The sequence below is a fragment of the Pelobates fuscus genome, chromosome 12 (genome assembly GCF_036172605.1).
Source record: "Pelobates fuscus isolate aPelFus1 chromosome 12, aPelFus1.pri, whole genome shotgun sequence".
In the NCBI taxonomy this organism is placed as follows: domain Eukaryota; kingdom Metazoa; phylum Chordata; class Amphibia; order Anura; family Pelobatidae; genus Pelobates; species Pelobates fuscus.
This window is the reverse complement of record NC_086328.1, coordinates 22,152,321-22,169,328: the sequence shown is the minus strand read 5'-3', so window position 1 is coordinate 22,169,328 and position 17,008 is coordinate 22,152,321. Positions and strand designations below refer to the sequence as shown.

Sequence of the window (17,008 nt, the reverse complement as noted above, 5' to 3'; positions counted from 1 at the left end):
ATTCTCTATTGATTTTTATGGCTTGGTTCTGAGAAAACTTTATCTCTGCAACAGGCTTTTGGGTTCTGCTCTAGTCTGGAGTTTTAGCGGGATTACTTTGGATTTTGACTTGTTTCTCCTGGTTATGACTGTCCTTAGAGTTTGCACACCAATGACTATTTGACATGAGACTTAACGGTTTATTTCAGAAACCGATTTGACCACTTAAACCTTTCCAAACTTTTACAATCAATATTATTCTATGGTCCCTTGTTTTTTTTTGTATATCATTGCATATTTAATTTTATTATTATTATTTTTTTTTTTTTTTTTTTTTTTCGTGATTTTTGTCCTTTCAAAATGTCATATTTTACAGCTGCCTCTTTGTTTTATTTTTTTTTATTTTTATTTATATTTTTTTTTTTTTTTTTTTTTTTTTTTTGTTCATTAATATTGCTCCCCTTGTATCCAGCAGCCTTCTCTCCCCCCAACCTGGGCCTAATACCCTGAGATGGAGAGACTTTTTTTGCTCTCCCTCATGGCCCTTTTTCACTGTTTGTTTACTTCCCCTGATAGGGGTGTATACCCAAGTTTTTTGTACCCCGTTGATATTTTTATTTTTATATTTTCTTTGACCATCCATCCTTTAAAATTTGGTAGAAATGTTTACAGACCACGAATCACAGAAATACCTCACACAAAAATGCATATTATGTGGCATCAGCGACTTGCACAAATTCGTTCATTTATTCCCGTACACACATGTACACATCTTGAGTTTGTTGTGACGGTATTGTTGGATGTTTCTTTATTGGAAGGCGGCTGTTCGGACTCTCACAAAGTTGAATATTCCTTTACTCTTTATCAAGCATTGCTGTTCCATAAATTATGGTTTTAAAATATATGTCATTTAATGTGAGAGGCCTGAACACCGCCCACAAAAGACGCTTACTATTCAAAGAAGCAAAATCCAACAAATCAGATGTCATCTGTGTACAGGAAACGCATTTTAAAAATGATAGAACACATAAGATTATGTCAAAGCTTTTCCCAGTCCAATATCATAGCACTTATAAATCCAAGTCTAGAGGTACATCAATTTTCTTCCACAGGAATGTAGCATGTTCGACGAACAAAGTCATGACGGATGATGAAGGGAGGTATTTAATATGGATAGGTTCACTTAACACTATTGATTATACCATAGTGAACGTGTATTTTCCCAACACCGGTCAGTTGCAGTTCTTTAGGAAATTGATGGACTTAGTGAATGAGAATGTGAGAGGCAGCTTGGTAATGTGTGGCGATACGAATTTTGTTATGGACGGTGAATTGGATAACGCTAGAGAAGACAATGATCAACAACATAGAGGGGACAGCGACAGATTAGCAAACAAATGTTCCAGATACATGATTGAATGTGGTTTATATGATTCCTGGAGACTGATGCATGAGAATGAAAGAGATTTTACGTATTATTCTGTTTCTAAAAATATGTATTCCAGGCTAGACAGGTTTATGGTCCAGAACGCTTTAATTCCGCACATCTTGAAATCTGATATCTTAGACATTAACTGGTCTGACCATGCTCCAATCATAATGCATATTGACGAAATTGCTTCTTCAGCCCCGAATAGATCCTGGAAATTAGGCGATTATTTATTAAACGATGTTGTGAATAGATCATTGACGGAGAAAGCTTTGAGCGATTATTTTTTGGAAAATGCCTCACCCGAGGTTCCTGGCGAGGTGTCTTGGAATGCGCATAAGGCTGTGTTAAGAGGTCATTTTATTTCTAGAGCGTCTCACCTGAAGAAACTTAATAGCAATAATTTAAGAACATTGGAAAAAGAACTGTACAATTTGAACCAGGCCAATAAATGTGGTCCCTCGTCTTCCCTATCAGCAATGATAGGGGAAATTAAGGCTAAAATTAACAAAATTAATTTAGATCGTACATCTCTTATGGTGAGACGTCTCAGGAAAACGTTTTACTTAAAAGGCAACAGGGCCTCTACTCTTCTGGCATCCAAACTACGGCATGTGAATGCACAATCAAAAATAGCGTATTTACTTGATGATCAGGGGCGAAAAGTGTTTCATCCTACTAAAATAAGTGACATGTTTGCAGAGTATTATGGTAAACTTTATAATTTGGAACGCGATTCGAACCTTACCCAGCCTTCTGCAACAACCATTGATAAATTCTTAGACAGAGTGACGTTGCCTCGGTTGTCTCCAGAACATTTGGAGAGTTTAGAATGTGAAATATCAGCAAAAGAGATAGCTGAGGCGATTAAACTTATGCCATCCGGAAAAGCCCCTGGCCCCGATGGATTCACTATTTTATATTATAAAACTTTTCAAGAAATTTTGATTCCCCACATGACCAAATTATTCAATTCCTATAAGTCCGGGGGAACGATGCCAGAGGAGTCCTTGAGCGCACGAATAGTCACCTTACCAAAACCAGGTAAAACTCCTGATAGATGCCACAATTTTAGACCCATTTCCCTAATTAATAATGATTCAAAGATTTATTCTAAAGTTCTCGCAAATAGATTAACCAAATTAATCCCATTGCTAATAAATAAGGATCAAGTGGGTTTTGTAAAGGATAGACAGGCGCCCGATGGGACTAGAAGATTCATAAACTTGATTCAGCACATCAATATGACCAAAACGCCTTCATTGCTTCTATCTCTAGATGCAGAGAAGGCGTTTGACAGGATACATTGGGGATATTTATGGAGAACGTTAGAAAGATTCAACATACCACTATCCTTTATCACAGCAGTTAAGGCGCTATACTGTGCACCTTCCGCCCATGTCTCGGCTTCCGGTTTTTCGTCTAAAACGTTCTCTCTAACCAATGGGACGAGACAGGGGTGCCCTTTATCCCCAATTCTATTTGTTTTAGCAATAGAACCCCTGGCTGAACTAATTAGAATAACCCCACAAATTGCAGGAATTGTTGTTAAAGAATCCGCTCACAAAATTGGCCTGTTTGCAGACGATATAATTCTGGCTGTCAAAAACCCAAAAGAATCTTTGAGCCACCTCAAAGACATTTTAACTCAATTTGGCGAAATATCGTACTACAAATTAAACGAGTCTAAGTCTCAGGCCCTTCCATTTCATTTAAAAAATTCGGAAACTATTGCCCTTAAGAAATTATATTTATTTGATTGGAGAGCTGACTACATGGAATATCTTGGCATTAATTTATGTAAAAATTTGGTAAATATGCATAATCACAACTTGAGGAAAGCATGGTCGGACCTACAAAAGGAGATGGAGAGATGGGGCGGAATGGAACTTTCATGGCTGGGGAGGGTCGCATCTGTTAAGATGACGATACTTCCAAAAATTCTATATTTTTTTAGGACCATCCCTTTGTCCATCCCATTATCATTTTTTAATAAAGTTCATTCGACAATTATGAAGTTCATCTGGGGGAATAGGCCTGCTCGAGTGAAGCTCACTTCCCTGCAGCACCACAAATCGAATGGCGGTATCGGTGTTCCCGATTTCCGCAAATATTATTTCGCCACTAACGCTGCAGTGGCTGTGAGCTTTGGCAATCAGGTTGATAAACCCAGATGGATGGAAATAGAAGAATCCAGAATTTTACCGGTTAGACTGTCGGAATTACCCTGGTTAAACTCTAAGAAAAGACCTGGAATTACAAAGTTATTTTTATCTACCAAGACTACACTTAAGGCCTGGGATATTGTTTTTAAAAATGATCATTCTCCCAGCCTATATAGAGCAATGCCTATTGAATTATTGAAAGATTATATTCCAACCTTAAAAATAGAACTGTTGAAGGAATGCTCTATAACTAATCTTGACAACTTTTTCCACGGCAATGCTATTCTTTCTTTGGAAAAATTGAAACTTAAGTATGGATTAACGGATGTATGTGAGTTGGAATGTAAGGTAATCATTGACAAATTGAAAGAACAATATAAAGTACCTGAAACGGATAAAAACTATAAAACGCTTGAGATGTCTCCATTAGAGAAAGCTTTTTTATGCAGCCCCACTAGTAAAGGCACGATATCCTTATGCTACTCGTTTTATAACACCAAGCCCCTAGTTAAATTAAAACACATGTTGTCATGGGAGACGGAGTTGGGTGCCCAGTACGATCTAGAAGAATGGTTCGGTTTTTTTAAAGCTTTAAAAGGTATTTCGTATTGCACCGACCACTTTGAAAATCATTATAAAATTTTATATCGTTGGTACCTAGCCCCGTCTAGATTGCACAACATGAACAATATGTATTCTGACCGGTGTTGGAGGGATTGTGGGGGTGTGGGCAATATGGCCCATATTTGGTGGTTCTGTCCTAAATTAACTAAATATTGGAAATTGATTCACGACCTAATTATTAAAGTGAACAGGACCATTAGCATTTTAACCTCGGAACTAGCCTTATTTAAAAAACTCCCGGAATCCATTAATAGAACAGACAAAATAATCATAGGTCACATTTTGATCGCTGCTACATCCTGTTTACCTAGACATTGGAAGTCCCAAGATGTGCCATCTCTCAGGGAAGTTTTTAATTTGATTCTAGAAAACAAGGCACACGAATTATCACATAGAGCTCATATGCGTGGTTTCCCAATATTAAAATATAATTGGGACAAGTGGGAAGAAAAAATCAAAACAGCATATGGTCTTTGACATATTTGTTATTAAAGTGCATTGATGTAAAAACATATTTTTTTTATTTTTGCCATATACACTGTTATGCCTATTGTAATACTGGATGGTCATTCTTTTCCATTTCCAAGTTTCCCTTCCCTTCCTACCCCCAAATACAATGTTTATATTCCTGTTGTTATACAAATATGTAAAACTTTAATAAAAATTATTTGAAAAGGAAAGAGTGATTTGGGTCCAAACTAGGGACTGCCCCTCCTAAATAGGGACACTTGGGTGGTATCGATATGTAATTGAGCTCTGGGACCATGCCCAGGTACTGCATTCAATCTCTGACAATGAATTAAACTTTACATGATCCCATGTCATCCATTGAGAGTGTTTGCATTGCAGAGAGCTGCCCAGGGCTCCACGTGGGGAGGTTCCTGCAGACAGAGGGGCAGACCTCACAGCTCCCCCATACAGAAGCCTTAGTCTGGGCTGTGAAGTGACTCTGAATACCGCAGGTGGTCCCAGGCCCTCCCCGGGCACACTGTACCCACCATACCCGGTTAATTTCACAATCAGTCACAAGGCCTCGCACAGGCCCAGAAACCGCGGGGTTTCCTGATCCTCGAGCCGCAGCGTCGCAGCCCCAGCCCGGCACACACATGGCGGAGAGCACCGCCGACCCCGAGCCGGAGCTGGAACACATCCGCCTGAAAAGTGTCAGAGAGGAGCAATTCATCACCGTGCCCGAGGGAGATAGAGTGAGTCCGTGATAGATCGGAGAGGGGCACCTGCACAGGACAATTACTATAGGAATAGGGGCTACCATGATAAAACATAATAAAATACAATAAATATACAATAATGCATTATAAACAGAGCTATTCACTACACAGGGTAATTCACTACACAGGGTTAACTCCAATACAGAGCTATTCACTAAGCAGGGTAATTCACTACACAGGGTTAACTCCAATACAGAGCTATTCACTAAGCAGGGTTATTCACTACACAGGGTTAACTCCAATACAGAGCTATTCACTAAGCAGGGTAATTCACTACACAGGGTTAACTCCAATACAGAGCTATTCACTAAGCAGGGTAATTCACTACACAGGGTTAACTCCCATACAGAGCTATTCACTAAGCAGGGTTATTCACTACACAGGGTTAACTCCAATACAGAGCTATTCACTAAGCAGAGTAATTCACTACACAGGGTTAACTCCCTTACAGAGCTATTCACTAAGCAGGGTTATTCACTACACAGGGTTAACTCCAATACAGAGCTATTCACTAAGCAGGGTAATTCACTACACAGGGTTAACTCCCATACAGAGCTATTCACTAAGCAGGGTTATTCACTACACAGGGTTAACTCCAATACAGAGCTATTCACTAAGCAGAGTAATTCACTACACAGGGTTAACTCCCTTACAGAGCTATTCACTAAGCAGGGTTATTCACTACACAGGGTTAACTCCAATACAGAGCTATTCACTAAGCAGAGTAATTCACTACACAGGGTTAACTCCAATACAGAGCTATTCACTACACAGGGAAAACCCCAGGCAAAAATAACATCTGGAAAAATTATCCAACTCCGCTATGGGCATAGCTTGGCCATTTTTGACTCCGTTTTGCCATTTGGATTTAGTTTGTGAAAATTCGGAGTTTAATTAATAACCCTGTAAAGTGTCTGGAATATAAAGTGAATTTTAATTTGTAGACTAAAATTGTAAAATTAGGAAAAAATACCCACGTAAGCTGTATTGTCAGTTAAGCGTTTTTGTCCTACTAGTTGATTCATTTTGAATTCCTGACCAGTTCGTCGTTAGTGAATCAAAGGTTGGTAGCCTAACTAAATAACTCTGTCACCTACTGGGGTCAATGCATATTGTGCCAAGGCCTCCGAGGGTAACATCGCCACTTGGTGTATGGTGGCTGGGGTGCAGGTGAGATGTACATGCCTGATGCTGTCCCTCGTGGGCGCCACCATGTTATTTTTCAGCTCCTTGGGCTTCATCAGTCAGTTTTTGTCAGTGGTCTACTCGCGCATGCATGAGAGTACTACACTGATGCCTATGGAGGATCCTGTGGGCCTCCATAGATGTTGTCTTGTGAGACAATGCCTTTTTCCTTCAGCCGTCACAAGTGATGGCTGCTGGAATTGACCAAACTTGATGGACGTAGCTCCACCTTTTATAGTTTTGGATTATATCCTTTTTACTCCGTCAATGTCAGTATTTTATTTTATCTTTAAGACTTAACTTTTATTATAGTTACGTAGTTAAAATGTGTGCAATAGACAATAATTAGAAATAAAAATAAAAATTAAAAAAATATTTATAAATAAACGGATACATACACCTTTGAGGTTTATTTATATTTATTTTTGTTTTGCTTTTTTCTTTCATTGAATTAACCATTTAGGGGTTACCCCCCAATTTTTTTCTATAAATTATATTTATCTGTCTCTATCCTCCTTCTATTCATTTGCTCAATTTTCTTTTTTTTCTTTTGAATTGATCTTTTTCTTTTCAGATTCTTATGAATTCTGTTTTCTGATAGACAGGTTTTGAAAAGGCTGCCTGGTAGTTAGTAGTTTTTTGTATGCTTCCACTGTGAAATCAATTGAAAGTACACGCCAATCACCATAGCTACTACAGTGCACCGTAGTGGTTATGGTGCCAAGAATACCCTGGAACCCCCTGTTGTAAGTGTTCAAACCATTAAAGAACAGACTGATTTCTTACCTGTAGTCCGTTGGACTCCGCTCCTTCTACTTCAGCCAGCCAGCCTGAAGCTCTGGTCATGGTCATGGTGCCTAGAGTGTTCATTTTACTCAACACATCAGTTTCTTTAGCATCCTGACCGTGATGCATTAATTAAATTCACAGTGGGTGCTCTTTTAAAAAATAAATGTGTTTTGTAAAAAAATTATACATTTGAAAAAAAAAAGTAATAACATACCAGCATTATATACACATACGTATGATGGTAACTTTATTTTTGTGTGTTTGCAGGTAAAATAACTGCAGCAGCTTGTTGGCATGCTGTATTTAAACATTGTACTATCCTTTTTTTTTTTTTTTTTCTCCTCCCAATACCGCACAGCTTGGAAGATGTCGAAGTGTCAAAGAATTTTTAAAATTAAATCGTATTGGAGAGGGCACATATGGTATCGTATGTAAGTATAAAAAATAGTTTGTTAATGCTATATTACTCTAACATTTTAAATTCAGAATGCAATTCCACTTAAACCTATTTTGTTCTTTTCTGAGATGTATATATTAAAAAAAATTCCCCCGTCATTTTTAATTTTGACGGTTTTAAACCAGCACGATACACAATATGATGAATGCAATTAATGCCTGGCCACTATTCTGGTTTCAGATCGTGCCAGAGATACCATAAACAATGAAATTGTAGCCTTGAAGAAGGTGAGAATGGACAAAGAAAAGGATGGTAAGTGCCCAAATAGTATTTTAGAAAGGCAAGGGGTCTAAAAGCAAGTTATCATTTTAGCATATCTTCAAGAGTCACACCAAGCACCATTATTAGTTAAAGGGACACTATAGTCACCCAGACCACTTCAGCTCAATTAAGTGGTCTGGGTGCCAGGTCCCTCAGGTTTTAACCCTTCAGATGCAAACATAGCAGTTTCAGAGAAACTGCTATGTTTACATTTGGGGTTAAGCCAGCCTCTAGGGGCTGTCTTCCGGACAGACACTAGAGGTGCCTCTGCGACGCTGGAGGCATATTATGCCTCCATCACGCAGAGCGTCCATAGAAAAGCATTGAGAAATGCTTTCCTATTGACAGCTTGAATGTGCGCACGGCACTTGCCGCGCATTTGCATTCGGCTCCGCTGACGCCGGATGGGGGAGCTGATGTCGGTGGGGGAGGAGAGGTCACCAGCACCGAGGGAGCCCGGCGCTGGAATAAGGTAAGCTGCTGAAGGGGTTTTAACCCCTTCAGCGCCACGGGAGGGGGACCCTGAGGGTGAGGGCACTATAGTGTCAGGAAAACCGCTTTGTTTTCCTGACACTATAGTGATCCTTTAAAGGTTTTTTTTTTGGTTTTTTTTACATTTTGTAGTGCATTGTTTATATCATGACCCAGTCTTACCCATGTATTTTTTTATTTAATGGACCACCTAATGAGGCAAAACATCATCTGATTGAAGTGACTTTATGCTAATGCTGTCAGTGTCGTTCAGCTCTGAGATGGTCTGACTTAAAATAATTATCTGGTTCTTGAAAATTACAGGCTAATTTAAAGTATATCAATGGGTAATTAAAATGTTTTTATTTAGTAATAGGATGTCTTTTCAAGCGGAGTTATGTGGATATTGTATAAATAATTAAGACCAGACTATGATGAAGAGCTATAGATAATCTATTCTTTGATCCCTACCAACACTGTCTACAAGTGAGGGTTTTCTCCCACACTGGCCAGCTCATAGGGAGTTCAGGCCAAAATTGGAGTCAGGCAGTGATTATTTTTTTTTTGTGGTCAGATGCCTGTAAAGCTGAACGTGATGGTTGTCTGATATTAAGGGGCTAGGTGATCTTGTAGAATTATCTAACTGTAGAATCATAAAGGAAAACTCTGCATGTTCTACAATAAGAGAATACGATGATGCTTTATAGGATAACTATTGTCCCTCCATCTAGTGGTCTGTGAGTCTCATTAATTAGGGACTAAGCACCAATCGGTGACTTTGTCCAGAGAAGCTGGAATGACAAGGTCTGTCTCTTCCTTCTCCAGTGGAGTTTCTTACGGTTCTCAAACACTGTTATTTCTTCTTGATTCCCCAAGGTATTCCTATCAGCAGTCTCCGAGAGATCACACTGCTCCTGAAACTGCGACACCCCAATATCGTGGAGCTGAAGGAAGTGGTAGTTGGGAATCATCTGGAAAGGTAAGGGTGTGTTAGAAAGTAGTATGCTGCACAGGATATTTCACTGCAGTATTTAGCACAGGATGTCAGCATGAACAGCATTATTTGGTTAAAAAAAAATGTTTCTCTTGTTTTTTTCTATCAGCATCTTTCTGGTTATGGGTTACTGTGAGCAGGACCTTGCCAGTCTTCTGGAAAACATGCAGACTCCATTTTCTGAAGCCCAGGTACCAACCTTAAACACTTCTATTTATCATCTGCTGCATGGTGAATTTGTTGGGTTTGGCCATCATGTACAGGTGTCATAGACTGAAGAAATGCAAAAATACTGTATTCTGTCTCCTACACAGACAGCGTCTGAAAAACCACAATGTATTTGTTTTTTGATGTCCTAACAATATATATAAGACACCAGTGCACTCCAGTAAAAAGAAAATTATTATAAAAACAGCATGTTCCATTTGAAGCAATTAGATGGACATTGCGTGGTTTCCATGGTGATTGCTTTACCTATGGAGCAGACGGCAAAAACATTCCATTTGTTTCCGTGGTGATTGTTTCATATCTAGACCTTTGACCTAGATGTTCTCATTATATATATATATAGCCTTCAGTCATCTATCAGTCTGTACCACCTGCTACAAGCCAACATAACCATAGGTGACTGTAGTCCACTGTGAGGGTTAACGCTGTAAACCAATCTTCCCTGACAGGTAAAATGTATCTGCTTTCAACTCCTCACTGGACTCCAGTATCTGCACGAGCACTTCATTGTGCACAGGTAGGATGATCACTTTGCTCTATGAGTTCTTCAAAAAGATTTTACACGGCTCTTACAGAAATCAGTTGGGACTATCAGCATTGTGGGTGTTGTAGTTCTAGAACAGCTGGTGTTCTTTCTTTGATGGATCCTGCCATAATATTTACTTCATGCAACATAGGATCTCTCACATTGATTTTGGAAGTGTGTGCATTCTTTGTAGCTCTTAATATCATGTGTGCACTAATTATCTTCTCTAATAACTTAATCTCTCTCTCTTGCCGTGTGCTCTGATCCCACCTCCATGATGGAAAGAGATTTGAAAGTGTCAAACCTGCTCATGACGGATAAAGGTTGTGTAAAAATCGGTGAGTGTCTTCTTTCCTTTGGAAACATCAACACCATCATGAAAACCTCGAGTTGCAGTACAGTCTCTCAATAGTGGTCCAGTGGCTGTTTTTGACTGATTGCCAACTTGAATGGAGCCTGGAAACATTTCTTCCAAATGTACCTCTTTAAGAGGCGCAAAATTTCTCTGTCCCTTTTTTCTAGGAGCTCATATATATATGTATAGTGATTGCTCCACCTTTAGTGACCCTAACTTTTTCAGTCTGTGGCTGTTTCCTAAATCTGATAACTTCTTGGGGAATCTCACTAAGTGGACTCACTGGCAGTTAAAAACTAGAAACAGCCACAAACTGCCACCAAGTCATCATGGTGAAATGTTATAGTTAAAGGAACACCATAGTCACCCAGACCACTTCAGCTCAATGAAGTGGTCTGGGTGCCAGGTCCCTCAGGTTTTAACCCTTCAGTTTCTCTGAAACTGCTATGTTTACATAGGGTTAATCCAACCTCTAGTGGCTGTCTTCCTGACAGCTGCTAGAGACGCATCTAAGACGCTGGATGCGAAATTCGCATCCAGCATGCAGAACGTCCATAGGAAAGCATTGAGAAATGCTTTCCTATGCACTGTTTGAATGCGCGCGCGGCACTTGCCGCGTATGTGCATTCCGCTCCACTCGGGCGCTGATGGCGGGGGAGGAGAGGTCACCAGCGCCGAGGGAGCCCAGCGCTGGATTAAGGTAAGCTGCTGAAGTGCCAAGAGAGGGGGACCCTGAGGGTGGGGGAACCCTAACGGCACTATAGTGTCAGGAAAACGGGTTTGTTTTCCTGACCCTATAGTGATCCTTTAAATGTTAGTGCCTACCCCTGTAACTTGTCAAACCACAGTGGTGGGCTTGGTTCCAGAAAACTAAAGGAAACTACTGCTTAGGAAACTTTGGCATTAGTGGTGGAGGCCTGGAGAGGCACCAGATGGATCCCAGTGAGCTGTTGTGGTTATGGTAATTTTCCATAACAGAGTGAAATGTGTACACTAAGGAAACCATGGCAATTAAGACAGTACAAGACGTAATCAGACAACAGTTGCCTACCCCTGCTTGTGAATTATTTTATACAAAGTGAAGGGAAAAAAAAAAATCAGTATAAGTTCCCAGTCTCAAACAGTGTTTTTTTATTTTTTTATTTTTTTTTATACCCTGTGCAGACATGTGTTAGCTACAGTTCCTATCACTGCTTATTATTATAATGGGCTTGTCTTGTTCGTAATATTGTAGTAAATCTGCAACACAAGGATACTTTTTTTCTTAGAAAAGAAGACCTCTTTTATAAAAAATAAAAAAAAAGTTCTTTTGAGTGCGGTACTGCTATTTTGTGAGAATTTTAAGAATTTATGTCTGCCTGCTTTAACCCCTCATTGCATGTTCTAGTTTTATTTTTTTCCCCCCCATCAAAATCCTCTAAAAGTCATTTTCAGCAAATCATCTGACAAAGCCCTAACACTACCAGCTAGTTTATTAAAAAAACAAAAAAACAACAACAATTTAACGTCTGTAGCAGACCTCTAACCTGTCTCTCATTGTGTCTTATTTCACAGCTGATTTTGGCCTTGCCCGTGCATTTAGTGTCCCTGCCAAGCAGATGACTCCTAAAGTAGTAACTCTCTGGTAAGTCATTGCAGTAATGGGGATAAACGTGAAATTTCACCTGTCTCACATTTTGTGAAGTTGTAGAATTGAATATAAGACATAATCTATGCACATGTCAGTACTGTTTTATTTCTCTAGTGTTGTTTCTGTCTGCTCCTTATTCTAGCCTGTCACATGAGAGTCCCTTTAAAGAAGGACGGTCTTAGAGCAGACATCTCAAACTCTCGCCCCAGATGTGACTGAATTACAGTTTATATGATTCTCTGGCAATCTCTACTGCATTCAAAGAATTGTGGGAGCTGTAAACCATCACATCAGGGGGAGCAGATTTTGAGATCCCTGCCTTAGAGATTTTTGCACAATCAGCCAGCTTACAAAAAAAAGATATCCCCCCTCCCCCCTGCTCTCCAGAAAATGTATTCCTCTCCCATGATGCAATAGATGCTTTCCATGAATCCACATGTGCTTGTATTCCATCCTTAGATGAATGGCTTACATGATTGCACACCATCGTTCAAGCTATCAGTACTTGTAGGGAAATTGCTGAACAGTTAAATGGGAGTTTTAATCACCTCTGCAAACATCACCCCTGTTTTCACTCAGTAGCTTATACTGAGTGAAAACAGAACCGTCACCAACGCAAAACCAGATCTGTACTTCTTCTTTACTATGTATTACTCTCCTCAAAACTCCAAGATTCCCACCAACGGATCTATATTTGTGTTTTCTTTTTTCTTTGATTTTTTTAGGTATCGGGCTCCAGAGTTGCTATTAGGAAGTACAACGCAGACAACTGCCATTGACATGTGGTAAGATGTCACAATCTGGTTTGTAAATACTGTAACCTAAGACTTAGATGGTGTTTGGAATACGTTGACCTCAAGGGATAGTCTACTGGCAGCCCAACATTCAAAGTGAATAATTATTATTTCCTTCAGTTTTGGAAATATTGATGTTGGTAAGCGAATAGTCACGTCACTTGATGACAGTAAATGGATGTTCTATTTTTATTAATTTTTTTCGATTTGCAAAATCGGATAGAATTCTGAAATCTTTTCGCCAATTTCTGTTACACAAACGGGGAAAAAACATCTACATTTTAACGTGGAAGGATTTAGTCTGAGTTATGAAATGAAGTTAGATGGTTCCTTATTATTTTTAGGATGTTGATATAGAATATGTTGGCGCTATATACAGATTTGTAATTGAAACCTGTATAAATTGTCTTTCGCTCTCTATTAATGTATTAGGAAACATTTGTTGGGTTTTTCAATTTCCTGCTGATTTTTGGCATTCCAGTAGTATTTGCTCAGTGAACGTTAACCCTCATCCCAAAGCCGTTTTTTCAATCAGTAATACTCCTTTCTGGCAGGGCCGTGGGCTGTATCCTGGCAGAGCTTCTAGCGCATAAACCATTGTTACCAGGAACCTCTGAAATCCATCAGATTGACCTGATCATACAGCTGTTGGGGACACCAAGCGAAAACATCTGGCCGGTGAGTTCTCTTAAACTGAATCTGTCATCTAAACAATGCAGGCAGCAGAGGTGTTGAAATACGTTATGATAATGATTAGTGCAGGGGTATCCACATTTTACCCCCTGGTCAATTGGTGGCAGAAGGTTATAAGGAATTTAATTAATCAAGGAGGGCCCAGAATATACAATATCAAGTGCTTGATTACATGATAAGTAAACAAAACCGACACTTTGATCAAAGTCTTTTGGTGTTAGACAACCAGGGTGTAAACCAGCCTCATTTTCTTTGCATAATAGTTCGGATCTTGCCCAGAAGCACACCTTTCTGCTCTTCCCTCAGGAATGCAGCGTTTCCCCCTTTGCTTCAGGCTTCAAAGCCGTCAATTACACTATAGTTCCCTGAGACTCTTGCTGTATCCAGAATGCACCACATACGGGATAAGATCAGTAGTGTTGCAGAAAGTGAGCATCCTGATTGGCTGAGTCATATTCTGATTTGGTGAGAACACACTAGAGAGGCTACAAAGAAAGGGGATGTGCTTCAATTGGTGCCTAAAGGCGATGTCCCAAAATGGTGGAGCTAATATTTTATATAATGCTCACATTCTACTTTCGCACTACAAACACAGTGATGTGGCTGTGTCACTTTTCTGAAATATTCTCACCTTTTTTCTTTGAAGGGCTTTTCCAAGTTGCCCCTGGTGGGCCAATACACAGTGCGCAAACAGCCCTATAACAATCTGAAGCACAAGTTCCCATGGCTCTCTGAAGCTGGCTTGCGGTTACTCAATTTCTTATTTATGTACGACCCGAAAAAGAGGTAAGGGGCACCAGAAAATCAGCATCAATGGGCCTGGGCTACTGCTAAGGAATATGGGAATTGTAGTCCCTACACTATTCATTCAGCTGATCTTTTTCCCCTTCAGAGCTACAGCCGAAGACAGCCTGGCAAGCTCCTATTTCAAGGAAAAGCCTTTACGTGAGTATTCTTTGATTTGAGCTTGTCCATGTTTAAATTGTGTCCTTACAGGGCTTGTATGGTATTGCTCATCTTCATTGCTAGTATACATTGAAAAAAAAACTGAGCATAACATGATTTTTTTTTTTTTTAAAAGGAACATGCCAAGCACCATAATCACTACAGCCCTGTGCCCTCCTAGAATATACAGTGAAAAAGTTTGGCAACTTACCTAGGGTCTGTTGGGTACCCAGTGTCACCTTCTCTCTAGCCAGACATTCCTGGCACCATACAGCAGGCAAAAGTGAATGTGGTGTGTGGAGTGTTTCTCTAACACACAGATTCACGGTTTTAAGTGTCAGAAAAGTGATGTTTCCCCTTTAAGTGAATTCTGCTGTAACATACCAGGAACTGGCAATTTAATTCAGCAAAATGGACTTGCAGCCTAAGTTATAGGTAAAATTCAAATGGGCCGTGTCCAGAAACTGCAAAGATGAGAATCATAGAGGCCCTGTATCTGCTTTAAAAATGTAGACTTTATGCAGATTTGTAAGTAACAATAAGCACAATTTGGAACCTTTCTATTTAAACTGGAACTTTGGTTTTCTGTTAATTTCAATGTTCACAATGCTCCGCAAGACCAGTCTGTGGCTGAGCTTTTACTATTCGTCTCATAAGCTGGAATCCCGAGTTTAACAAAAAAAAAAACTTCTGTTTGATAAATGTTCTGTCTGTAATTTTCAGTGGGTTAAGCAAACAAGTGAAAACCATTACGGTCAAGAAGATAAAATAAAACTTTGTAAACAGCCACGTTACACTGTTTCTATAACATGCTTTCTTTCTACAAACATTTTGAGTATATATTGCCACGTATTTAAAGTCTCAGGAAGAAATAAATACTAAATTCATAACATCTTGTCTTCTGCAGCTTGTAAGCCACAACTGATGCCAACATTTCCACACCACCGGAACAAGAGGGTGAGCAGCGCAGGCTCCGAGTCGCAAAGCAAACGCTGCAAGCAGTGATCCTGGTGTCTCTCACTGTTACGGAAGACTTAATAGTGAATCCAGACAGAGCAGCAAGGCATAAAATAGAGAACGGCTGTAGTCGTACCCTTTTAAGAAAAATAGGAGCTAAATGGGAGGTCTGTACCAGGTGACTGTGAAGATTCTGGTATTGAGAGAGGGCTAGAGGTGAAGGCCAAGTAAAATTTGAGCAGATGTTGAAGGCTAGTGAATGGTCCTGGGATGCAAAGGTTGGAATAATCAGTGTGGCCAGCACAACACATCTGGAGTAAAGAGACTTTGTCAGTGTCTGGCCACATGTCATTTACATGGAAGGGAGAAAGTGCAGTCAGTTCTTGTCCTTCGTAAAACCATTGGCCTTGGTGTTCACTACTTTTAGATGTATGAAATGTCTGTTGTGATTTCCGTGTCCTATAATAAGGCAAAGCTTTTAATATCAATCTGGATACTGGAATATCACTTCTCCATGCTTTGTCATTTTAAGTTATTTTTGTGAATGGTCTGAGTTGTAGAACAGTTGTATTGGCTTCTGTTCTGACAGAACAATGTGTACTACTTACCAGATCTCTAAATAAATCAAACTTGCTAATCTGTTTTTGTGTAATTACTTCACTTTCTGGAAGCCAATAAAGCGGTACGAAAAACACATGTAGTTTACGGTTTAGTAAATATACCCCCAAACAACATGCATGTATTTTTTTTATACATGTTTTCTTTGTATTGTATATAAAAAAAAAAAAAGCTTGTGAAAGCTGCAGATCTGTTGTCTGCAGCCTTTGCAAACCCTCCCCTTTATCCCTGGCACAGTGCCGGAAGATTGACCAATCAGGGGTTTCTTATTAAAAAGTCTCTGTGCTGGAGCCGTAAGCTAACACAAATGGCTTCTATTCATGGTTAGTGAGCTGCAGTACAGCTCATTGAAAAGTAGGGAATGCAGGCACGTTCTTGCCTACCATATATGCCACTTCCAGTAGCTGTGCCGTGATTGACTGCTGGGCAGGCATTTTGGCATGCTCTTATAAAACTCGCAATTTCTATTAAAATCAGCACTTTTGTAAACTGTGGGGTGGAGAATAGACATCAGACAAGCTGAAATGCTTCATGTGTTTGGAGTGTTCCTTTAATTATACAAACATTACACTGAGACCAGGAGGAAGTTTAGTTTATTTTGGGTTTTGTCCAGGGTAGTCTGGGTACATGTAGAACGATAAGGAAGCTGAATACTGAACCGTCAGTATGGTATTTACTA

General features: G+C 39.6%; 1 protein-coding gene across 1 annotated transcript; it reads left to right on the top strand.

Moving 5' to 3' along the window:
* The first annotated feature begins 4,962 nt into the window (after nt 1–4,962).
* On the top strand, nt 4,963–16,301 carry CDK10 (cyclin dependent kinase 10). The gene is made up of 13 exons (XM_063438319.1): nt 4,963–5,402; nt 7,759–7,831; nt 8,038–8,109; nt 9,466–9,568; nt 9,693–9,774; nt 10,261–10,328; nt 10,623–10,675; nt 12,247–12,316; nt 13,048–13,107; nt 13,671–13,794; nt 14,456–14,595; nt 14,702–14,754; nt 15,662–16,301. The coding sequence occupies exons 1-13, from the start codon at nt 5,304–5,306 to the stop codon at nt 15,757–15,759; spliced, it is 1,095 nt and encodes a 364-aa protein (XP_063294389.1). The 5' UTR covers nt 4,963–5,303; the 3' UTR covers nt 15,760–16,301.
* The last annotated feature ends 707 nt before the right edge of the window (nt 16,302–17,008 follow it).

Coding starts and splice junctions, on each gene's coding strand:
- CDK10 (XM_063438319.1), top strand. CDS start 5,304: ATGGCGGAGAGCACCGCCGACCCCGAGCCGGAGCTGGAACACATCCGC. Junction 9,569..9,692: donor GTTGGGAATCATCTGGAAAG/GTAAGGGTGTGT, acceptor TTTTTCTATCAG/CATCTTTCTGGTTATGGGTT. Junction 10,676..12,246: donor TAAAGGTTGTGTAAAAATCG/GTGAGTGTCTTC, acceptor CTTATTTCACAG/CTGATTTTGGCCTTGCCCGT.